Genomic DNA, 26,614 nt, shown 5'->3' with positions numbered 1-26,614 from the left:
TGTTCATCAGGTGTGTGTTTTTTGTTTGTTTTTTCAATTTTCATGCATTTTTGTACATACAAACATAGGTGGGCCAAATTTTTTTGTGGGCATTTTTTTAGTATTTTTCTTTTTTGGTGATGGTGAAAGTTTTTTTGCTCATGTAGTGGGCGAATTTTTGTTCAAAAACATCCATCTATAATTGGTGCGTCTCCCATTGCTTAACTAGTCTACAATGTAACATAACAAAATGTGACCAATAAAGTTTATTAGAACACTATCCTGATACACTGAACTCTAAAGATATAATCTTTTAACAGTACTATCCAACCATCACACTGAGTCGACTAATTCGACTTTATCAACTAGTTTCCAATCTTGACTCATACGCTACAAAATCGTCTCAGTGTGAATGCACTGATGTTATTACAAAGTCATTGTAAGTCATCAGTACTACATAATCGTTAAATTAGTCGACTTAAACCAGTTAGCACTACCCAATCTTGACTGACGATCTATCGGTTTAATCTCTAATCATTTCAAACGGGTACTCACTAGGTTGTACTTAGTTGCTATGGTGAGTTCAATCACTATAATCAGCCTTGTGACACTTGGCTGTTTCAGCTTTTATATTTTTCTGTTTATATTTTACAAGCAGGAATGGATCTAGTTAGTCTAGGTCTAACACTTTCTTTTTAGAGCAACAGCAAAATGATGTAATCCATATTCAGCAATAATTTTTTATAAATTTTTCTATATAAATCAATTTCATGAAAACTAGAATTACGCAGTTCATTATTACTATTAGGCCTAAAAATTGTTTGATCAATGGCGTAAAATAGGGTAGGTCGGTCGGCAGTTTTTATTTTATTATTGTTTTTTTACACACACATTTTAAGCTGTAAATTGCGTACATGTATAAGGCCTTGGAACTTTTTTGTTTCTTTTTTTATATATTTTGTTAATTTTTTGCAAAAAAATTCTAGAGTCGGGCCTATTTTTAGGGTCGGTCAGGTTACGCCAATCAAACTATTTTTTTTGGTGCCCCCCCCCCCCACACAAAGGTGTGTAAATTACAATGATGTGTAAATAACAAAGGTTTGTAAATACAAATTTTTATGCAAATAACATGACACAAAGCTACAGCACATCAGGCCACAACATACTATCACAATACCAAGTTAAAAGTTGATTGGTTATTGAGTTTAAACTGCATTGCAAAATATACAAATCAGCTCATTAATATTCATAAATATGAAAATAACATGACACAAAACTGTACAGCACATCAGACCACCATACATCATTACATTGTACCTTCACCATACAAAATACAAGTTTGATATAATATTGGATAGCAGCCTGAGCATGATACCATAACATATCGGATGAGTCATAAAAATATCGGACGAGCCAACGGCGAGTTCGATATTTGTATGACAAATCCGATATGTTATGGTATCATGCGAAATAAGCCATCCAATATTATCATTATTAGGTTTTCTCAACTCCTAATAACCCTGAAAACATAATAATGAAGTTGATTGGTTAATTGCGTTTAAAACTGCAGAGTAGATTAATGTAAATGTAGGAAAAAAATGCAAATCAGCTCATTAATATTCATAAATATGCAAATAACATGACACAAAACTGTACAGCACATCGGACCACCATACACTGTACCTTCTCCATACAAAATACAAAGTTTGAAGTTGATTGGTTAATTGCGTTTAAAACTGCAGAGTACATAGATTAATTAATGAAAATGTAGGCAAAATATACAAATCAGCTCATTAATATTCATAAATATGCAAATAACATGCCACAAAACTATGCGGTACATCGGGCCATCATATCCAGTTACCAAACCAAGTTTGATATAATATTGGATGGCTGAGCATGATACCATAACATATCGGATGAGTCATAAAAATATCGGACGAGCCAACGGCGAGTTCGATATTTGTATGACAAATCCGATATGTTATGGTATCATGCGAAATAAGCCATCCAATATTATCATTATTAGGTTTTCTTAACTCCTAATAACCCTGAAAACATAATAATGAAGTTGATTGGTTAATTGCGTTTAAAACTGCAGAGTAGATTAATGAAAATGTAGGAAAAAAATGCAAATCAGCTCATTAATATTCATAAATATGCAAATAACTGTAACATTCCACAAAACTATGCGGTACATCGGGCCATCATATCCAGTCACCAAACCAAGTTTGATATAATATTGGATGGCTGAGCATGATACCTAGGCCCCGGCAAAAAACGCAATTTTTTGAAGTAAAAAACGAGATCCAAAATTTTGAAAAGCGAGAAAAGCGAGATTTCCCCCGAAAAATGGCACGAGAAGCTTTCAAAACGCCCGAAAATGCGAAAAATCAAAACAAAAAAAAATCAAAAAAAAATCCACAAAAATATTTGCTGCCCTCTATTGTCAGAACAATAATAAGATGTAAATAAACCTGCCGATGGCATGAAAGTATTGAAGAAAAAAAATACAAAAAGTTGACCTTGAATTATGTTTTATAGTCAAAATAGTCCAGTAATTCAATAAACATAATGATATTTGGCCTAAACTTGAACTCATTTGAAATGAAAAGTCAGTTTTTATTGTGTAATGCATGGCTTTTTCACTCGACATGTGCTTGCAATGCTGTTGAATTCTGCACTTTGGCGTAGTTGGAACTTCATTTTAATGGAATTCGCGAACTTTTATGGCATAAAGCAACATTTTTATAGTAAGTGCACTGCTTGGAATTTTTTTTTAAAAGCGAGATAGTTGGTTAATAGCGAGAATCACGGCGTGAAAAGCGAGATCTCGTTTTTTGCCGGGCCTTAATGATACCATAACATATCGGATGAGTCATAAAAATATCGGACGAGCCAACGGCGAGTTCGATATTTGTATGATTTAATCCGATATGTTATGGTATCATGCAAATAAGCCATCCAATATTATCATTATTTTAACTCCTAATAACCCTGATTAACAAAATTACAGGTTCTTCATATAATAATTTGGCCAGATCAATACTTTCTGCAGATATTAGAACGCCAATAAATGAATTGATGGAAACACTTCAGTGGCTTAAACTAGATAATAGATGGCATAATCAATTATTATTGCTCATTTTTAAATGCTTAAGGAACTTAAGTCCATCATACTTATCTTCTCAATTTAACTTTGTACATGATATCCATACCCACCAAACTAGAAATCATAGTACAAATACATTGATTGTGCCAAAATTTAAATCAAATTCAGGGCTACGTACATTTCATGTGAGAGCAGCCTATGCATGGAATAATTTATCTCCGGTAGTTAGAGCAGAGTTGGAGAATATTTCAATAGGCCAATTCAAATCAAAAGTTTACCAAGCTCCTGTTTGAAAAGTTTATCCTTGAGTATATTGTAATTTTCATTCAATTTCATTATTATCACATAACTTTTTTTTTGTATTTCTAGTAACTTGTTACCTTTTTTTTTTTTTTTAATGTGTACATCTTGTGTAAATTTTAATTATGTCTGTATATATTATAATGTACTTTGTATGAGGGCCTGCTTGGAAAGCAGTGCTTGTCACTGAAGCTGTTTTACCCTCAATAAAGAAAGATTTCTATCTATCTATCTATCTGAAAACATAATAATGAAGTTGATTGGTTATTGCGTTTAAGTTGCAGAGTGGATTTAATGAAAATGTTCATGTAGGTATATACATTTGTAAGCTCATTCATTTATAATGCAAATAACATGACACAAAACTATACAGCACATGTATCAGGTCACCATATCCAATCCCAATTGTTTGAAGTTGACCGGTCTTTGCAATTAAACCGCAGAGTGGATTATGAAAATGTAGGCAAAGTACATGTATGCAAATCAGCTCATTAATATTCATAAATTCAAATAATATTACACAAAACTATACAGCACATCAGGCCACCATATCCAATCACCAAACCAAGTTTGATATAAAATTGGACGGATTTGAGCGTGATACCGTACCTGAATTTATCGGTCGAGCTAGAGTTTTCAAATATCACAAGAGACAAAATCGAGTGATATATTTGAGCTCAATAAATTCAGGTATCATGTGAAAGTGTTCGTCCAATTTTATCATTATTACATGTATGTCTTCAGAATCTTTTGGGGGCCAAAAACATGATTTTTGGTCAAAAACATATATGATTTTGCTAAAAAATGTGACTTCTGGTCAAAAATGTGATTTTGGTTAAAATGTGTTTTTTGATCAAATATGATATTTGGTCAAAAATGTGATTTTTTTAGTCAAAAATGTGTTTATTTGGTCAAAATTTTTTTGGTCAAAAATGTGATTTACACAAAAAATCTAAAAATAACACCAAAAAAGACTATATTATTTGCTAATATCAATCACGGTTTACATGGCGACTTGTGCACATAAAGAATGTGAACTATGCACTCTATGAAGAGGTTACAGATATGAAAAAGGATACATTGTATGTATTTAGGTTTAGCCTAGATGCAAGATTCTGAAGACATATTGTGTTATTGTGTTGGAGTTGCACAATTTCACAATTCTGCCCGGACAGCCAAAGACAACCAGGCAACCATTTGGATAATAATATAACATTTAACATATATATGTGACATGATCAAGGGGAATGAGTCGCATGTCGACCCTGGTCGAAAATGAGGTTTACAATTATATGGTTCTAAAGAGGATGATTAGAACTTACAGAAACTGAAAACCCCATGTTGCTACAACTTTTCTTTACAAAGTTACGTCAATTTATCAATCGCTGAAAACAATATAAAACAAAAGAATTTTAACACTTTCTTTGCCAATATCTCAAAATCAATATTAGCAACATCCGACTCATTTCCCTTGATCATGTCACATAAGTCCCACATATATGTGTGTGGGCCAAGAATTACGAGTACCTATTTTCCAGCAAATTTATGTGTAAAATTTTCCATATTTGCAAGTATCATTTCATAATTTTAGGCGTAATACTTTCCCCCTGAAAATGACAGACTTTAGTGCCCGGAGCTCAATGTGTTTTCCATTGAATGTCTAATTTGCGCAAATTGGGACAACAAAAATCTATAATACCCAATAAACACTGAAAGATGGTACTAGTATTGGAATGCTGCATGAGTCCCCAGAGGTTAAATTTTAGATGATGTGCCCCAAAATGCTCCCCGTCTCTACATCTGCTAAAAATTGCTTTCTTCCCTCTCGGCCTGCCAAAAATCCTTGCCACCCCCACCCATTGCACTACCTATTTTTTGGGGGGGGGGACACAATATCAAATTTTACCCCCCCCCCCCTCCACATTTTTGTAACTTTAATCCAGGGCCTCAAAATCCGCGGGAGCGCCACTCCCGGAAAAAAATCTTTGGCCGCAGAAAAAAATTGCAAAAAAAAACAAACAATATTGTATCCAAAAGGGGCAGCTAAATTTGTAACGTGTGTTCACTTCAGATATAGATCAGATATATAGAAAAGTGTACAAAACCCACATATTTTTAATAGATTGTGAGTGGATCCAGGGTTCGATATAACTTGTGTCGTGGAGCAAAATGCTCATCATTGCATTTTGGACAACCTGCTACACAAATTTCAGCATTTTTTTACAATGTAATCATATAATGCTAATATAATAAAAACATAAACTAAATAAGGTTTTCGCTAAAAAATTGCTATGCACATTTATATCAGAGTTGTAAAATTTTGAAAATCAAATTTGGACCCTTCTTTGTTTTTGCTTAATTTTAAGCAATAATAGTGTAAAAATGATGTACCAAATGGCTTCAAATGGATCTTCAAATTCTCCATTTGGCAAGGATGACAATTTTGATCCTTGTCTGTTTACAAACATAGAGGTATAGACAAAAGACCTGTCAAAACTGTTATGGTTGTCCAAACACTCAAGTATCAGAAGGATGGTCCACAATAGAGTGATTCACGCACCATGAATAGGGATTAAAAAGCTGTGAAGTGGCACCATGTGCTTCTATTGTCCAGTTTGCAATCAAGATTTTGAATGCAAACATTTCAGACCCAGAACATGATCATGTCATAATAAATGAATATTTTTTTCTGGGACTGATATTCAGACTACCCCCTGCATGGAACAACTGGCTGTTTTTGCTTCTTTTGGACCCTACTACATGTACAAGAGTCATTCCGTATCAAATCAACCAATGGGTTGGCAGGTCACCCCTCAGATTTTGCTGAAAATCATTTCTAGCATACCTCTATGGCAATAATGAACACATGGAAAAAATTAGCACTCAACTCCAAGCGGTTTCGGAGATACGGCTTGTCAAAATTTCACCCAGACCCCCCCTTTTTGTTTTCGCGAGTCACGTCGTTGAATTTGTTGCGTTTTGGAACACTCATATTTTGCCTTAAGGAAAAAGATATTAAGCTGAAAATTGCTACCTAGAGTGACTTTAACCCAAATAAGCAGAATCTGGCCTTAAAAACAGTGTAGTTCATCCACTTTAAAAGTTACAGGTCTCCCAAAACCCCTTTTCGTTTTGTCATATTTCACCGTGTACGGTTTCCAGATCCCACTCGTACTCTTAAATAGATATCAGAGAATGTTCAAACTTCATATTTATGCTTAATAGGCCAATATCTCTCCCCTGAAACAATAACAGACCATTGACACCTTTAATTAGGTATTGGCTTGGACCCAAAGTTTGCTCTGCAGAATGAAATCCTGAAAACACCGCCCCTACCAGTTGACCTTTGACCCTGCAGATGAAATCCGACACACTTGAAACTTACACAACATACCGTAACCACTCGGGTATAAGCCCACCCCCCTAGATGGCAGATTTCACTTCAAAATGGGGGTGGGCTTATACCCGGGGAGGGGCTAGTACTTGAATTTAGAAATAAGAAAAATCATCCCCGGAATCATCCCCATTTGTATATGCCCAATGTACCAGTAATTTCTATCATCTATGTCAAATTCTTATTTATTTAAACTTTCTTTAGGCAGGGTAGCCCCTTCAATGACAAAGCACTGATTTCCAAGGAGGCCCTGCAAGTACATAACATAGTTAAAACATAACATAGTAAAACATAGCATAATTAATACAATACAGCAAAATGTGAGATGCAGATTTGTACAATGATAATATAAATTAAAATTAATTTACATGACATCACCATGTACAGTGATAACAACATTTTACAATAATATTATTTCAAGGCAGGTTTTACAAATGCAGCATTCTTAAGTTGGAAAATACTCATGTTATCAAAGTTATTACAAATACTAACAGGAAGATTATTCCAAAGTTTAACTGCTCTCATTTGGAAAGTGCGCTTACCAGCATTATTATTCCAAGATGGTTCATGTAATAAATTAAAAGTTTGACTTCTGGTACCTTTTGAATGAACAGAGTGCATGAAGGTAAACTGAGATGAAAGATAGGATGGAGCAGTACCTTTAAGACATTTAAATATTAGATTTAACATGTGATTATTCCATCTGTCATTTAGTTTGACCCATTTCAAAGAATTCATCATCTCATTAATTGGACATCTTGGGTCAGCAGACAGGATTATACGTGCTAATCTGTTGTGAAGAACTTGAAGTGCACTTGAGAGCTCATTTGAACAATTAGACCATACTGGACTACAGTAGTCAAAGGTGGGCATAACAATAGCATTTGCAAGCATAATAAGGATATTATTAGGAATATAATATTTAACACGTTTTATAACACCACATCTTTTTGAGATATCTGATGATAATTTACTTACATGTTCACCAAGACATAAAAGAATCAAAAACAACACCAAGGTATTTGAATTGATTAACACGCTCAATATAATCATTGTTGTAATACAAAGTGATATCATTAAATTTATCAAGAATATGACGTGTACCAAACACCATGAATTTAGTTTTCTTTACATTTAAAGTAAGATTGTTAGTTTGAAACCAACTAGCTATTTTAAGTAAGTTTGATTGAAGCTCAGATTCAAGAATAGTTGGATTATCAGAAGTACAAAGAAGTGTTGTGTCATCTGCGTACATAGTACATTTACAGGTAACATTATTAGGAAGACTGTTCACAAAAATGATGAAAAGAAGTGGCCCAAGTATTGAGCCTTGAGGAATACCAATATTTATATTACTAAAATCAGAAATACAAGAATTAATATTTACAACCTGTGATCTTCCACTAAGATATGATTTAAACCACTCTAACGAACATCCAGTAATACCATAATCACAAAGTTTATCAAGCAGGATGGCATGATTCATGCAGTCAAAGGCTTTACTTAAATCAAGGAAAATTGCCCCTGTTGCACGACCTTCATTCATGTTGTTCAGAATATAATCTTCAACATCAAGTAAAGTAGTAGTGGTAGAGTGATTGGCACGAAAGCCAGACTGATTTACTGAGAGAAGACCATTATTGGTTAAATAAGAATAAAGTTGATTGTGAACAGCTCTTTCAACAATTTTAGAAACAATTGGAAGAACAGAAATTGGTCTGTAGTTTCCTACATCAGATTTATCACCAGCTTTGAAAATAGGGGTAACTTTAGCCTTTTTCCAATCTGCTGGGAATATGGATGTACAAAGAGACAAATTACAAATATAAGACAGAGAGATACATATGTACGGAGCTGCTAATTTGAGCAACCGAACGCTGAAATTGTCCAGACCAGGTGACTTATTATTAGGCAATTTACAAATATGATCATAGACAAAATCAGGAGTAATGTAACTGAAGTTAAAATTACTCTTTGGTTTAGATACATTTGGTGAACCATTATTATTTAGATCATTAATATTATTAAATTTATCTGCAAGATGAGTACCGATTGAAGTAAAGTACTCATTAAAAACATTTGCGGTTTCTTTAGGTGATGATGTAAAGCCATTCTCAGTTTTAACACTTGAGGTTGTTGGACAAGATTTGTTAGGAAGAAGTTTCTTAAGAGTAGACCATAATTTCTTTGAGTTATGAACATTATTAGCAATAGATTCAGAATAAAATTGTTTCTTAAGATAGTAACGCATGTTGTTAGCTTTATTACGATATGATTTTGCTTCTTGCCAATCATGAGGGTCATTTGTTTTGTGTGCTTTGGCATACAAATAATCACGATCCTTACATAATGTGAGGAATTCACTGTTGACCCATTCTGGCTGTGAGCCCTTAACACGCTTTTCTTTGACAGGAGCATGGGTATCACAAACACTATTAAACAAATCTTTCCACACTTCCCAAGCTTTATCAACATTATTATAATTATACACTACATTCCAATTTATATCACTCAGAGATTTTTCAAAGTCATTTTCATTGAACTTTTTATATGATCTTGATTTTGTCATTTTAGGCAGCGACTTAATTTGTTTGTGCTACGAACAAGATAAATAAGTGAGTGGTCACTAAGACCAAGGCTGTGGACACCAGAGGTAGTTATAGTCTCTGGCCTAGAGACAAATGCAAGATCAATAATAGTTTTTGTCTTTGGAGTAATGCTAGTGAAATCATTAATAAGCTGGCTAAGCTGAGAGTGATTTGCCAGACCAGAAATTTTTCTTGAAAGAGAAGGTTTTGAAATATCAAGGTTAAAATCACCAAGAATAAAAATATCATCATAAACAGAAGCACAATTTTGGAACATAGAATCAATTTGATCAAGGTACTCTGCTTTTGCATCAGGAACACGATACACCGTACCTAGAATAATTGGTTTTGTGTGAGGGAGATAAATTTCCACCCATAATGCTTCTACATCATTAATAAGAAGATCTGTATTTTCTTTGAAGTTAATACAATCCTTAATATAACAAACAATACCTCCATGTGTTAGATGTTTTCTGTCAATTCTACACAAATTATAATCATTAATTTTAACTTCAGAATCATCAATATCATTAGACAACCAAGTTTCTGTTAAGCACATAATATCAATATCATTATTGTGAAGAAAAATATCAATGTAATCAACTTTGTATCTAAGGCTTTGTATATTAAGATGAGCAAGTTTTAAAAATTTACCAAGAATACAATTCAGATCAACAAAAGGCTCATTACAAAAAGGAAGCTCGTTCAAACAAGTCCTAATGAAACAAGATTCACACCAGAAAGAGTTATTTTCATCAAAATCAATATCAATACAACTTCTATGGAAAAATAAAGAACACTGGATACATGAAAAAGTTTTCTGCACAGGCATAATTTTCCTAGAGCATGTGCCACAAGTATTGTTTACAATAGAGACATTTTCATGAACATTATTTGCTATGTCATTTACATGAACATTATCAATAGGTACTTTGGAACAATTATCAGAAGTAACAGGACATACATCAGCTTTTTCTAAACAAACAGTACCTGTATTATTTTTACCTGTGTCACCACTATTACCTTTGTCAATAACATCAATAACACTTGAATGAGAATGGTTGAATGGATGATTGTGATGAGAGGGAGTGACTTCAAGAGCACAATTGGTAACACTTGAGACAGGATGATGAGGTGAATGAATAGAGTTGATAGTGTTAGTTGAGTCATTGACATTACCAATATAATTTTTATGAATATTATTACAAGACATAGAATCATTAACATTACCTGTATCATCACTCAAAATAAAATTATTATCTTGATGATTATAAATAATGATTTCACGACCATTATTGTCATCAAATACTTCATTTATGTCAAAATTACACATACATGTAGGCTTCTTGGAATTTTTAACACCAAGAGTGAGCATATCAAAAGATTTTGCAGCATTATTGCAAGTAATATTTAAGTCATTAGCATTGTGAGAATAGTTACACTCATCTCTATCAGTATGAGAGTTTGAAATTCCATTTGAATTTATCACTGATGGATGAGCATTCGAAGCCAGTTTGGCATCGTAGGAGGAATCATATTCAAAGTCTGAGAGTTTGGTTTTGATTGGAATGTCCTTTGCCGGCCCTGCTGAAAAAGGGCTGGGTGAGCTTCTCTCAAGAAATTCTGAAAGTTCGTGGCAAGAAAGCTCATTCCTCGTGTATTAGGATGGAGTTTATCACTATGAAAGTCACAAACATTGTCATTGTTGATGTAAATCCACTTGTTACGTGCACACACATCTTTCAAATTGTTATTTATCGAGATCTGTTTTTCATTAAGATCAGGCCTATTGGGTCTGTTGATTACTGATGAAATTGCAACATTGCAAGAAGGGGGCACATTAGTTTTGATTGTGAGTTCCAGCTGGTTGATGTCCTTGCTGATTTTGTCAGCATTATGAGCGGGAAGATCATTTGTACCAACATGTACAATAACAGAGTTTGCTGTAGAGCAATCAAACTCTTTGATGTCTTCAACAACCTTTGCTATGCGTCTACCGGAGTAAGCCTTATTTATCACAGTTGCTCTTCGCGATAAACGATTTCCAACAATTCTCCTGGCAATTGAGTCTCCAAAGATCAGAACCTTCGGTTCCCCATTCTTAGTATTGTCAGCATTTGGCTGTGATGACTTTCTTGGCTGTGATGACTTTCCTGGCTGTGATGACTTTCCTGGCTGTGATATCTTTCTTGGCTGTGATGTCTTTTTTGGACTTGTTGTATGCTTTGAAATTGTTTTATCAGATATAGCTGAATCTGGGACAGAATCAGCATCATGTGGATCTAGAACAGCATAGCGATTTGATACCGGAATGTTATATTGGTTTGCTTGAGATGAAGGTGTAGCAGGCTTCATTTGAGATGAAGATGGTGTAGGATTCTTTTCTTCCACAATATCAATAAAGTGCTTCAGCACCGATGATGGAGCTGTTGTAGGGCGACATGCTGGCGTAATATGCGAAGTTGTTACTACATCACTATATTGATTTGTCTGGGTAGCTGAACAAGTTAAAGTAGTCTCAGTGGAAACCTCCTTGTTGTTTGACAAATTTTGAATCTGCTGGAGGAGCTGATTTCTTTCTTCATCAAATTTAAGTTCTGAAGCCTGAAGTAGTTTTTCATTTGCTTCCGCCTCAAACTCAATTAAGTGCATTTCAGTAATCCTAGCTAGTGCCATCTGATAGTCCAGTTCTTTGTTAGCTAGCTTGCCTGTCAGGTCGGTATTAACTTGATCGAGTGTTGCCACTCTCTCCTTAAGTAATGTGTTTTCAACTTGGTATTTAGCTCTTGCTTCCACACATGAAATTAAGTTTTGAATAAGCACATTTTGTAGATTGGAGCTTGTATCCGAATTATCATTTGGTGATGGTGACAAATCATCATCAAGTTGTAGGTCAAATAGGGGCGTTGAAGAGACACTGCTGCTATCAAATTGAGAAGTTAATGAATTTCCTGGATGTAAGCCCTTACAAGGTGTTTTTGGCTTGGGAGTTGTTGCAACATTTGAAGTAGGAGAGTGTGCAGGAGGTAAACTTGATGTTGGAGACTGTTGCATGGAAGCCCATACTTTCTGTCCAAGTTTAGGTAATACTTTGTTGGCCCAAAGACCATAACCAGCTCCTTGTACTCGCACACGTTGGGTTGTAGGATAGAATGTGATAATGACTGGTGCAGATCCATCATTACTGGTTATTACTTGTCCTCTATAGATACTGCCATTTACAATTTTGTTGTTGCGATCTGATGAGCCATACAGTTCACAAATCTCATTCTCCAAAAAGTCAAAGGCAGCTTGTTGATGAACTTGCATGGTCAAGGATTGTTTCCTAGATATAATTTCCCATACAGAGGGAGGTACATTTGAAAGTTCCAATGAAGAAAAACCACCAAATTCACCATGCATTGTAGGTGTAGATCTACATGGGGTGAATAGTAGAGATGTAGGTGTATCCATGGCTGGAGAATCCATTGTTACAGCTATTGTCCAGTCTATTGATTAGCACATCCTGTGTATTGATTGTGCTTGGTGATGATCAAGTACAAGTTGTAGTTACAGCAAAATGTAACTAGAAAATTCAAATATATGTTCACAAATATCTAGAAAAAGGTGATGAAGTACATAAAATGATACACATCATTAGAATCCAGAAATTATGATGAACAATTGTATATAAAATTCAATAGTTGAATCGCTGTATTAACTGAAAAATTTGAAGAATTATTCAGAGCTCAGAGCTAGGTGAGCACATGATAGCTGTATGAGATGACACTCAATGTATATTGAGTGTCATCTCTATTAAGTGTTAAGTGTGGAATGTTAATTATCAGCTGATAATTTTTTTTCTTTGTTCTTAAATGTGAGAGAAAAGCATTGATTTGATTTAAGAACTTGGCCAAAATTTAGTACTGGGCTTATAGCCGAGTGCACCCTTGTTCCCAGAATGTTTTGAAAAATAGGGGGTGGGCTTATACCTGAAGGTGGGCTTATACCCGGGTGGTTACGGTATACTTAAACATTTGATATCTACCTATATACCAAATCTTATCTATGTAACTCCACCCCTTCATGGTTAGAGTGGATTATGAAATTTGGGTATTTTGCCAAATTTTACACACGTTGATATAGGATGCTGGCTAATCTCTGTCAAAAAAGTGTGAAATTTGTGAATTTTGAAAAGTGGAGTTACAAAGCTAAGATTTGGTACAGATGTAGAATAAGTGTTTAAGCATTCATGGTGTAAGTTTCAAGTTTGTCGGAATTCATCTGCGGGGTCAAAGGTCAACCGGTGGGGGCGGTGTTTTCAGAATTTCATTCTGCGGAGCAAACTTTGGGTCCCAGCCACAATTTAATTAAAGGTATCAGTGGTCTGTTGTTTGTTTCAGGGGAAAGAAATTGGCCTATTAAGCATTTTTATGAAGTTTGAACATTCTCTGATATCTATTTAAGAGTACGAGTGGGGTCTGGAAACTGAACACTGTGAAATATGACAAAACGAAAAGGGGTTTTGAAAGACCCATAACTTTTAAAGTGGAAGTACTACACTGTTTTTAATGCCAGATTCTGCTTATTTGGGTGAAAGTCACTCTAGGTAGCAATTTTCAGCTTAATATCTTTTTCCTAAATTCAAAATATGAGTGTTCCAAAACGCAACAAATTCAACGACGCGACTCGCGAGAGCAAAAAGGGGGGGTCTGGGTGAAATTTTGACAAGCCGTATCTTTGAAACCGCTTGGAGTTGAGCGCTAATTTTTTCCGTGTGTTCATTATTGGCATAGAGGTATGCTAGAAATGATTTTCAGCAAAATCTGAGGGGGTGACCTGCCAAGATTTTCAGCAAATTGGTTGATTTGACATGGAATGACTCACAATGCTTCATGTTTTATACTACAAATAGCTTTAATTTTCCTGTTCACAATCACACATCATCTAATTTTTCCCCTAAAAATATTAAAATGTCAGTACAATCAAAAAAATATTTAGTGTCAAAACCATTCAAAAAATATTTAGTGTCAAAACCATCCACTAGTTTACATGAAAAAATGTAAAAATACAAAAAAATATAGAAAAAAAGATCATAATATGATTAACAACATTTATTCATATTTAGACTTTTTAATAAGAGGGCTCAATCTCAAGAAGGGAGAGCCCGGGGGGGGGGGCATGTAAAAATCAAAGTAGACTAAGTTAACTGACTATAGTACTGTCATTTCTCTGAGTTTCTGAAATATTTTGTTGATCTGTATAAACTTGACCACATCACGTTTTAGCACATTTCCAAACCCATGTTTTATGAACTGAAAATATTATTGAAAATTGACTTGGACTTGGTGTGCAAGCCAAGCATGCACACACACTGCACAGTCAGTCATGCAGTGACACACACAGTATATTGCAGTACATGCAATTTGCAAAAACGAATCTATAGACACTGACTGAAGAATAAATTTAATCAGCGTACCTCATTCATTCTACGATCGATGTACAATGAATCCATGAATCCACACACACTAAACACAAATATTGTCTTCTTTATAATCCATACTCACTACATATTGAACGATAAAATGATAACTCTCCCGAGAGAAAAACAATGCTCAGTAATTTATGATAGCTCCTTGATATCAACAAAATCGCCGACAGGTACATGCGTGACCTGGGTGTGACCCCTCGGATGAATTTGGCAAGACACCCGATGACGTAATTTTGAGCTAAAAATAAATCCCCGAAATTGGAGTCAGTTTGCTGGATGAAAAACTGCCAAACATCATGAAAATAAGCGTCCAATGCAACAACACTTGGATATACAGTTCTCTACACAGCCACTGTGCACCGTGTGTATTCAGATGTCGCAATGATGATTCATTTTCTGTGTTGCACTGCACAAGTACGAGCCAGACTTGACCCCAGTTGACATTGACGTCATTTTCTGATGGGAGTTTCCGTGAGTATGTTTAGTTTACGATGTGATTTTTAGCGTTAAAGTACACGTGTAATAAAGCTATTTCTGGAATATTCTGAGAATAAATCCAAAAACTTAGGTCATGCGAGGATTCTTAAGTGTCTTAGGAATATAACTGATACACAATTCAAACAATATTAGGGTAAGTTAGTGTTGCAAATGCTTTTTATTTTTTACTGCGTATGTTTGTGCCTGTTGAATTCGGCATACTGACATGATTGATTGAACAGTGTGCAGTGCAGTGACAGCAGGTACCAGACACGAGCCCATCACGTCTAAAAGTGGGTTTTCTTATTTCTAAAGATTGGTAGCGCATTCATGAGATGCTAATTTCTATTGTGTTAACTTCTGTTGATACAAACATGCATATGTTTTCAATTCTTTCTCACTCTTCAACTTCAAGTTCAATAATGGACTGAAAAATGATGGCCATCGTCGAGGTCGCTGAAGTCATGATAAGATTACGTGTTTGTATTTTTTTCAGAAAAAAAAAACAAGTTTTATTTCTGTGCATTCATGAGATGGCAATTTTTATTGTATTTGTATTACATGGTATGATGGTAATTTCATTTGTCCACAGTCCGCGCTAAATATGTTACATTTTACACAACACCTGACACAAAACTGAATGTAATTTGTACTCGATCGATTACGATGCATTACTTTTGCCTGGAAAGCGATGTGCAATTGCCTCATTTTGTGATGCATTGCTCGTCGCTTTTGCATAATACTTTTCACAGCAATAGTGATTGCAGCGAATTGAAAGACTTTACATTAATAAAGTTGTTGCTCATGACAAAAGAATGTTAACAAAGGTCATAAAACAAATTTTGTGTATTTCCGCTCCCTGTAAAGTGTAATATAATTGGTGTTAATGGACAACAGCTAGTTGAGACTTGAAGCAACATGGTCAAAGTGGTGTGCTACAGGGTGTATCAAAATGATTGGTACCGAAGACTTTTCATTTTTTGCCGAATTTTTTAACTATTTTTTGTGCCAGTTTGGGGTTAATTGTTTAAACATTTGTAATTATAGTAGTTTTATCTTCTCTGAGAATTTTAGATCATAAAGATAGCACATTCTATTCAGTAGTTACATGATTCTAAAGGAAAGTAGCTGTTTTAACACTTTTCATCGTAACGCTGGATCAGTAGCGCACCATTTTCAAAGCTCTATTTTACTGCAAATACCTTGTGAGGATGACATGTTGAAAATCATGGAAATGTTTAATATTTTCCTTGCCTATTTCTACATTCATAATAATATATTAATGTAATAATCAATATTTATTGCTTGAGAGTAATATTATTGACTTGAATAAGTTAGGTGGGGTGAAAGAAGTTTGTGTATCAACACCATCCAGGGCGGTAATTTAAATTGTATTTTTGAGATTACTAAGTAGATGGTGTGGCAGAATGGCTATAGACTGTAGACAGTGTAGGTTAGTTTAGACCTGCTAAAAGTTATTGGAATGACTCCACAGTATTCCACACTTCAGTGTGTATTCAGTTAAGAATAGCTGGTCGACACGAAGCTGCGGAGAAGTGCAGGGAAGATCTAGGAAACAGTTTCTAAGAGCAAGGCGTATCCCATGCAAATATGCTATAACTTGCAATGCTTCAAAATTTGATATGGGCAGTTACAGTATGGACCCATCCAAGTTGTTAAGTTCTTTCAAGATAGGGCTTCACCCCACACTGCCAGAGTCGTAAGGCAGGGACTTCAGGAACTATCTTTCTAAAAGCATGTGTAAAGCAATTTTATGTTATGTATATGAGATATTGAAGAGTATGTATGCAATAAATGGTTCAAGCAGTGAACCTATTCATCTTGTATTGTGTAAGTCAAACCATGATTACGCCGATCTTCGTTTAAATGACAATAGCTCCCAGATGCATAAACCTATCAACTTCAGATTAATAGATCAATAAGTTAACATATGCCCCTTTCTATTTATAGTACAAAAACTATATTAATTAGCAATTTTATATTTTTGATATATTTTTGAAAATGTCACATAGCCCGGTACCAATCATTTTGATACACCCTGTATATGCACAGGTCTGTTGATCAGTTAGTCCTGCCAGCAAGACTTCAATCTTTATCATAAACATAATGACATCTGACCTGAAGTCTTGCAGCGGTACATAGGGATGCACTGTACGTTTAAGAAATCCAAACTTCAAGCATCAAGAAATATACCTACCAGAGTAACTTACAGATATATATTCAAGATCCAAGCAACTTCAAAGAAGCAGTAACCAACCACTACCTCAAATAAACCATCATTCGCAAGCACGCCCACCAACCTACTCGTGTGGCTCCAACTTGATTAGCTTCAACTGGAGCGTTGAGTAGTAACGTACAAGACAAGACAAGACCTTGTATTTGTCAGTTTTACCTCAGAGATGCTGTAGACCCTCTCTACACAGTGCAGAAACATCACAAGTAGAATGCTGCTCAATATGATAAATCCAAATCATGAAAATCAAGACATTTTGCAGAGCAATATTTTGACCACTTTTGCACTAAGTAAATTACTCCCATGAAGATTGCAGGTTTTGCCAACCCTGGGAATTTTGAACCCACCCAAAAGATGAGATCAATGTTGATCAATTACCTCAACTTTGTGAGTATAGACTAGTACAGTGGGATTAAAATCATCCAAGCACACCCAAACCCTGGTACAATGGGATTAAAATCATCAGTGCATGCCCAAACTGTCCTTGAGAGAGTTCCTCAGCTACATCCTTAGAGCCCAAAAATGAGCCCACATATTATGATGTTTCTTATTTGTGAAATAGATAACAATAGAGTGCACTGTAACTCTAGGTATGACGAGTTTCAGTTACTGGAACTATTGATCAGTGAGCTTCTCCAGGCCCGAGACATGTTGATCCCTTTGGAATCAAACATGTCAACATGGACCATGTGCCCCCTTTATTGTTTGGTGAATGACAACAAAATCTTAAAGCATTATTAATTAAATGGACTTTTTATGTAATGTTCTTTATCAAGTTAGGGGTGGTGCAATAATTATGTATACCCCCTGGTGGTGAATTTTAGGGTGTGGGCAAAGATTTTTTGGCACGGCCAAAGGAGGGAGGAGTAGGAGCAAGCGATTTTTGGCAGACCACTTTTAGAATTCACCTCCTCGGGGTACACATAATTATTGCACAGCCCCTTATTTTGCATCAAGATTCAAGCATGGGATTGGCGTACATAGATTTTTTAATGCCTCTATAATATTTCGTATTCTATTTTTCAGGTTCGTACAAAACGGTCACATGATACGCAAGATACGTCGATCCTCAGCGAAGCGTCTACATTTTGAAAGAAATCTATCAGCAATAGAACAGATCATCATTTGAATTTGCCGCTTTTCTGAAAACCGAAATAAACCACCTGTTGTCACCATGCCAGTGTTAGTGTTACAACCGCCTACCCTGCCACCACTGTCAGTCTATTTTACACTCAGCTTCTTATCCCTATCATGGTGCATATTACAAGCAAGACACATGCTGGCAACGGTGGAGCAGGCCATGGCTGCTGGCGACCAGCCCCCTCTGAGTGAACTTCACTTGACTCCAGATGCAGACTTGAATGAGGGCCAAGTGCCTCCACAGTACCAAGAGGAGACTGTGAATGAGACTTTGTATATGCTGGGTATTCAGCCGGATGATAGTCATGCTTTTAAACTCTTCAAAGTGATGATGGTGGACATTTGGTCTGTGCTGGTAAGCCTGTATTAACTTAGCATAATTATTTACAATTATTACAAACTTGTGTATCCTTATTTTGATTTGTCATCACAAATGGACTGCCTCAGACAGGGCCAAGCGTGCATGTATCATGTCTGTAGATTATGTTTACATGTACTTACGTGTCTTTTTTTTCTGCAGGATTGCATCTTCTGTGTCATTTTATACTTGTGTGTCTAGCAACAGAAGTAGGGTCTTTCAGAGGTGGGGGGGGGGGGTATAGAGGTAATTTTAAAGGTATTGAAAAAGGCCACATAAGCAAAAACACACTACAGTCTACAGACAGATACACAAAAAAAGTCACACAAGATGTAAAAATAGATACATAAGATGAAAAAAAAAGACACACAAGATGTGTATTACATAAAAAGACCACAAGAAAGTCACACAAGCTCAAAGTCCTTAGTAGGGGTATGTTGGATTTCTAAACAATACCAGGATAGATTGGGACAGTCCAGGGTTAGCACCTTACTCGTTTCTAAACTGAGTGGGAGATATGTGTACAGGTATCACTCTCTGTATACAGGACGGATAGCTTAACACCCACTTTGAAGGACAAAGTACTCTCATTATATGGTTTATTTACCCATTATTTTTTCTTGTTCAGAACTACTACGGTACTTGATAAATGATTGAGAAAGGGTTGAAATTTCATTGTAATCTGTGAATTGATTTCATTTAAAAAAGTGTGCATGAATCAAAGTTCGATTTGAAATTACTTGGTACTCTAGGTAGAATTGATCTTTGAAATTGTCTGGAGTGGAATGGATATGCCAAGCTTCCATGAATTTCCTTTCAGACCACTTGGTGTTCATGTCCAACATCTTAGTATTTTCAATAGGGACAAAGGAGTGGACATTCCTCCTGAATGGAATAGATTATTCAAAAGGACCGAGTGGGAGATGACCAAGTTAATTAGCTTGTTTGTTTCTCCGCACAGGAGGTTTTACTTATTGACTTATTGACACTTGTCAATCACTTTTACATGTCCCATTGACATTTACATGTATATACATGTAAGGCACATCATCATGTTTATTTAGTTGCTCTGAAGATGGCACTCGCTAGAGTTCTGAAAACTCAGCCCTCTCAAAAGGACTTCTCAAGGGAAAGATCAAATCTTACTCATGAATCAAAGTTGATTATCATATATTTTTGACGGCTATGTTGGAGAAAATTGGTAAGAATCAAGTGATTTATGTGAAGTTGCTGTGGGCAAATCAAGATTGTTTCTTGCCCTGCACAATTACATTTTGACCCTGTGTAAGTAACTCAAATTTTATAGTTTGGTCCTACAATCTGCGTGTTTCTACTGAGGGCCAAATTCCGTGCCATGCCGTACCGGGTCATACCGGGTAACAAGCCCAGTAGAAACGATCTGGGTAATCGGTTGCTGTGTCATGCCGGGTCATGTGCTCGCCTTTCGAGATCCACCTCTTGAGGTGGATCATGCCGGGTCAAAGCGTGTAATCCGCGCAGTAGAAACGTGCCGGTTGCCGGGTCGAGGTCATGCGTGTTGCAAAAATAACGTGATTTATTTTCTACTTGTGTAGTCTAGCCTAGGCCTATAATGTAGTAGGTTCCTTCTTTATACACTGGCATGATGTGTGACTCGCATGAACTTGATGAAGTAAAATGGATATGACTTTACTTAGTCTAGGCCTACTTCTTTATAGTTAAGGAGTTGGTTATATTTTGGCTGTAAATTAATTATCATAATAGCCAATTACTAGATCCACTGGTAAATTAATGCAATTTGTATTTTACGAAAACACTAAATTGTGATTGTAGGTCATATGCCATGAGCTGCCATGCATAGACATTTAAATTTAGGATACAACCGTCAAATCTGTTTTCCGTACTTCTGGTCAGGAAAAAATGCCGTGCATCGTGCGAGACACGGCTTTCTGATCTCAGTAGAAACAAGCTGGGTAACGGTGGCCGGATTGTGATCGGTATTTTGTGCCCGGAAAATAGCGGGTCAAAAAGCCGTACGCTCAGTATAAACACGCTGATTGTATAGTGCCAACAGTGCCCTGATACTTAGGTACCAATATTTGGCTCTCTGTGAAAATGTGCAGTGTATGATAGAAATGGCCATATAGGTTCCTGTCAGGGCATTGATAGGACTATAGGACCTATATTTTGTTGTCAGTCGGCTGTTTTTTGTCTGTTTGGTTTTGTTTGTCTGGGACGTGCACAGTGAAATACCCCCCCCCCCCTCCTTTTTTTTTGAAAATATCACGTTCCCAGGGGCATTTATTAGATATATGTTTGTTTTACACACATTCACTGGTTATTTTTAATCCTGTTAACAGGCTATCATCAACATGTCCTACTGTCTTCTCATCATGGTTGGTAAACTACTGCAACACATCATCTTTGGTCAGCTAAGAGCCAGTGAAAGACAGGTAAGTTAACAAACCTCAATATCAATGAAGTTCTGTAATATAATGCTGGTTTCATACTTTCTGCTGCTTGCTGCTTCATCATGCCACTTGCACTTCACTGCAAGCAGCGCGGTAAACCGGTAAAACATTTCTGTAACACACAAAATATAGACCAGACAGGTCAACTAATAGAATTTTTAACATGGGGCTACTTTTTGGTATAGTGGTAAAAGCCTAACATATCCCGCCTATTACGAGCTGATCAAACTATACATCATTGATTTCCTGTTCAAAATTGGACAAATCTGCATGTTTTCACACAAAAGTTATTATATGATCCTGTGTCACATACTGGGGTACTCAAAAAGGTGGCTTTGTTACATTTTGATGTGCAGCTTGGATTTCAAAACAATGTCTCTTGAGTATTCCTTCACTTAGAAGATTCAATTAGGTCTTAAATTGAGGCTAATTTATTCTATATTACTCATGTTTTTATCCTGTTTTAAAATATGTTTTAATTATTTTCTTATGACGTTTGGCATGAAATGTGCCAAGGGTGGCTGAGGATTAGGTGGAGGAGGATTAGGGGGAGGGATTCATATCGTAAATTTGATTTAAAACCCCATTAAAATTTGAATCTAGTAAAAAATGTCTAAATGAACCCCCAGACGTCTAAACCAAGTAAATAAATACAAAAGTACATTTAAAAGACCAATACTTGCTCAGAATGATTGTAAATGTGGAAAAAAGAGGTGGGGTTACATCCTCCCTACTTTGTGATTGTTTTTGCCTGCACTCTCTCATTTTTTAACCGATTTCCATAAAAAAGTTGTCAAAATGCTCAGGAGGATGAACCACTTCAAATGAGATGTGTAGGTAAAATGTTTGAACCATTTCATTTTTTTACTATGTAACACAAAGGTACCCCAGGTTGTGACACGGGACCATATAATTCTCCTCTGTGTTGTGAGCAACCTACAGAACTAAAAATCAAAATCCCGGCTGAAAGTGTCATGAAGACAATTTTGCAACTTGAAAGTTGATATACATGGTGCCACCAATATCATAGCTCCAGGGTGGAAAAGTAAAGTGTTAGTTCAAAAAGTACAATATCATTATAGCCGTAGTGTCGAAAAGTAAAATTTTGGTTCAAAAAGTACAAGATGTTGATCTTTGGCTCTTAGCGTAGCTAATGGGCCTAAGGAGTCCAGCTCGATGGTAGCCATATTTTACCTCATTTTTCGGCAACTTCCGGCGCTGCTTTTTTATACTAAGGCTTTTTTTTGTGTGTGATATTTAGATATCAAATTGGGTTCTAAGCTTTGCTGAGTTATTTTTCAATCGATTGCACTCCTTTAGAGGTGAATTTGGGGTGGGGAAAGTACTTATTTTGAAGTGAGAAAAGTCAAAAGTCGTCACGAGAAACAAGTCATTTCTATCGTTTTGCTTGGTTCCCTGTATGCGCTAGAGATTATTTTGATCTGAGTAATTTAAGTTTGCGAGATCATGGCGGAATTGACGGATTGCACTATTTTTCTTTGGGAAAGTGACCTTTTATCATGAATTTTTGCGGTGATCTCACGTGGCTAGAATCGTGATTGGATGATTCCTTTGTGCAGATTGTTTATTGAGTTCTCGGGAGTTTCGTCACCATGGGACAACACTTCAAAATATTTAGAGACCAGTGGCGTAGTAATTTAGTTAAATTAACGCTAAATAACCAAAAAAAAAAAAAAAATTCAGCCCGAATCAAATAATCGAAAAGTCGCCCAATTTTTTTCTTTACCCTTTGTATTCTATGGGGCAGGAAATTGTCCCGGTTAAAATCTTCAAAAGTCGCCCAATTGGGTTACCAAATCGCGGGTTTGACAACCCTGAAAACAACGTCTCGCCAGCGAAGGTCACAGCTGGCATTGTTTGTCCGGCACGCTTTCTACCAGCGTGGGGTTGGGAATTCTGAAAATCTGTAAAAAGGGTGGGGGTTAAAATTTTGTGGAATAAATGGTGGGTTTCTAAAAAGCGTGGGAGCAATATATAAAGCGTGTGTGTAACGCTACCAATTGAAAAAATATATATATAATAAAGTAATTTGATGATCTGTTGAAAAACATTCATATTTTCTTCATAAATCTCGAAAGAAAATGTCGGAAATTAATTTGCTGCTGTTTTCAATTAAATGCAGCGTCACCCATAGTAGAATTGACGCGCCGTGAATTTTATGAATGAATCAGGAATGAATATAATTTTCAGTCTCTACACCAGCCGCTTTGGTCCGCTCGCTCCACACTATGACTAGAAGTGAAGGGACCGGAACCACAGCGGCTGTGTAGAGAGTGATGAGCATGACGTAATTCAGGATGTCAGCCCTCTACCATTCGCACATGTGTTCACAATAAACAATTCTAATGGCGAAAGTCGTAGTGTGCAAATAATGTCGCAAATGTTTCAGATGAAGAAGAAAATCATGAGTATTTGTTAGATGAGGATAAATTCTGCATCAATTCGGATTCTGAAATGGATCAATGGTGCAGATAGTGATAAAATGGACCCGGAAGTGACTGTTCAGTCTTCCGAATTTGATAAAGTAACATTTGTTGTAAATGTAAGCATAAGCTTTGGATACAAACACTGCAAAAGAGTGAGGGTTTGATTTTTGTCTCGTCTGAACTATGTTTATATCTGGTCTCATGTACTGATACCTCGTTCAGGATGGGCCTTAGTAGGCCTAATCACTATTTCTGTCTGTCCGTGTGTGTGGGGGAGGGCGTGTGTCCGTCTGGAGCTGTAACTGGGGAACCGTAAGACCTGCGGGGACGTTAATTGGTGGGAGGAAGCATATCCAAGTTTGCTCCGTAACCATATGTTTTCGGTGAATGCGAAAATCAGCATAAATTGATAGCAAGATCTGAAGATCCGTTGGGCGCATAGTAGCGAAACCTGGTGGCAGGAGCGATCAGGGGTATAGCGCTAGGTTGCTTTTTGGGGTCCCGGACCCACCAAAATAGAGTTCGGACCACCTCAGTATTTTTAAATTTTCTGCAAGTTCAGGGGTCCCTGCAGATCCCCAGTTTTTTCAATCTAGCGCTATTGCAGGCATATTTAGGCTGCATTTGTGCAAATCGGACTCGCCAAACTCTACTCCGGACCCCCTACTTTTTAATTTTCTGCAAGTTCGGGGGTCCCTGCGTACACTGGAGTGTTTAGTTCTAGCGCTACCCCTGGGAGCGATACACACCTGCTGATCACCTGGTTAGTTATGTGGCAAAGATTATGTGCATTTAGTTGTTAATTTGCATAATTTATGCGGAACACTTCTACAAATATGGTTGGAAATCTGAAGAAATCCGCCTTGTGGAGCTGTATATGGGGATCCATAAGAACCCTTTGCGCTATGATGATGTAACTTAGTAGGGGGGGTAGCATGACTAGAGGGTCTCGACCTGATTCGATTTTGAGCACAAAGTATGGAAATGAAATACTTAATTTGCATAATTTGTGCATTACAGGCGAAAACCTATTTTCTCAGAGACTGGGGGTCACACATTCTTCAAACTTGGTGGGTGGGTGCATCTTGACCCCAGACAAAACAAGTGTGTATTGTTTCGTGGGTCAAGGTCACCCGAGGTCATCTGAGGTTAAATTACTAAAACTGTCGTATGGGCATGAAACTTGGTGGGTACAGTCAACATTTAGAGTCAAATTTTGGGAGGTCATATCGGGGTCAACCAAGGTCATCCAGGGGTCATCTGAGGTCAAATTACTAAAAACTGTCGTATGGGCATGAAACTTGGTGGGTACAGTCAACATTAAGAGGCAAATTTTCGAAAGGTCATTTCAGGGTCATCCGAGGTCACCAAAGGGTCATCTGAGGTCAAATCACTAAAAACTTGTATATGGACATGAAACTTGGTGGGTACAGTCAACATTTAGAGTCAAATTTTCAGAAGGTCATTTCAGGGTCATTCAAGGTCACCCATGGGTCATCTGAAGTCAAATTGCTAAAAACTGTCGTATTGGCATGAAACTTGTTGGGTACAGTCATCATGTAGAGTCAAATTTATGGAAGGTCAATTCAAGGTCATCCAAGGTCACCCAGGGGTTATCTGAGATCAAATTACTAAAAACTGTCATATGGGCATGAAACTTGGTAGGTACAGTCAACATTTAGAGTTAAATTTTCGGATGGTCATTTCGGGGTCATTCGAGGTCACCCAGGGGTCATCTGAGGTCAAATTACTAAAACTGTCGTATGGGCATGAAACTTGGTGGGTACAGTCAACATTTGGAGTCAAATTTTTGGAAGGTCATTTCAGGTTATCCGGGGGTCAACCAGGGGATATCTGAGGTCAAATTACTAAAAACTGTCGTATGGACATGAAACTGGGTACAGTCAACATTTGGAGCCAAATTTTGTGGGGTAGCATGTTCCTCAAACTTGGTGGGTGCATCTTGACCCCAGGCAGAACAAGTTTGTATTGGTTAGTGGGTCAAGGTCAACTGAGGTCATCCAGGGGTCATCTGAGGTCAAATGAGCAAAACTGTCGTATGGGCATGAAACTTGGTGGGTACAGTCAACATTTGGGGTCAAATTTTTGGAAGGTCATTTCGGGGTCATCTGGTGTCACCTAGGGGTCAGCTACCAACCTGTTGCGCATTCGACTTCAAGAACAATCGCTTTCCCACCAAAGAAGCGTAGAGCCACAGTACCATTGGTGCTCTTGTTTGTTATTTACTACCATAAAAACTTGCCAGAGTCTGTGATAACAATAATAATAATAACCAAATGACATGTAATTAAGAAATTTGTGTTTTATATTTTTATTTCAGCATTTACGAGACAAGCTATGGAATTATTCCTTCTATAAATTCATTGTGATATTTGGGGTGCTGAATGTTCAGACGTTGGAGGAAATGGTGCTGTGGGTCGCTTGGTATTCTGCACTGGGCTTTCTCTTCACTTTTACTCAACTCTGCAAAGACAGATTTGAATATGTAAGTATGAATTTGTGTTTGTTTGTGGGTTGATGTTGGGGGGGTGTACGTGTCTGTGTGCTGTGGGTCGCTTGGTATTCTGCACTGGGCTTTCTCTTCACTTTTACTCAACTCTGCAAAGACAGATTTGAATATGTAA

At 36.6% G+C, this 26,614-nt stretch overlaps 2 protein-coding genes across 3 annotated transcripts in view; one reads left to right on the top strand and one right to left on the bottom strand.

Annotated features, from left to right (window-relative positions):
* Positions 1 to 15,193, bottom strand: part of LOC140136151 (protein arginine N-methyltransferase 7-like) — a 73,876-nt gene extending 58,683 nt beyond the window's left edge. The window contains exon 1 of one of the 2 annotated variants that reach the window (XM_072157855.1): positions 14,920 to 15,193. The gene's annotated coding sequence lies outside the window, so the exon portion shown is untranslated. Of the gene's footprint in view, positions 1 to 14,831 lie in introns of both variants that reach the window. The other variant, XM_072157856.1, reaches the window with a different exon arrangement.
* Positions 15,194 to 15,216: 23 nt separating this feature from the next.
* Positions 15,217 to 26,614, top strand: part of LOC140136152 (E3 ubiquitin-protein ligase AMFR-like) — a 49,185-nt gene continuing 37,787 nt past the window's right edge. Inside the window, exons 1-4 of the mRNA XM_072157857.1 lie at positions 15,217 to 15,474; positions 18,601 to 19,069; positions 21,412 to 21,504; positions 26,311 to 26,475. Of these exons, the coding sequence (XP_072013958.1) occupies positions 18,749 to 19,069; positions 21,412 to 21,504; positions 26,311 to 26,475 (579 nt within the window). The 5' untranslated portion in view covers positions 15,217 to 15,474; positions 18,601 to 18,748. The remainder of the gene's footprint in view (positions 15,475 to 18,600; positions 19,070 to 21,411; positions 21,505 to 26,310; positions 26,476 to 26,614) is intronic.

Source organism: Amphiura filiformis, chromosome 16 (genome assembly GCF_039555335.1).
Source record: "Amphiura filiformis chromosome 16, Afil_fr2py, whole genome shotgun sequence".
Lineage (NCBI taxonomy): Eukaryota > Metazoa > Echinodermata > Ophiuroidea > Amphilepidida > Amphiuridae > Amphiura > Amphiura filiformis.
The sequence above is the reverse complement of the archived record's forward strand: the minus strand, read 5'-3'. Positions and strand labels throughout refer to the sequence as shown.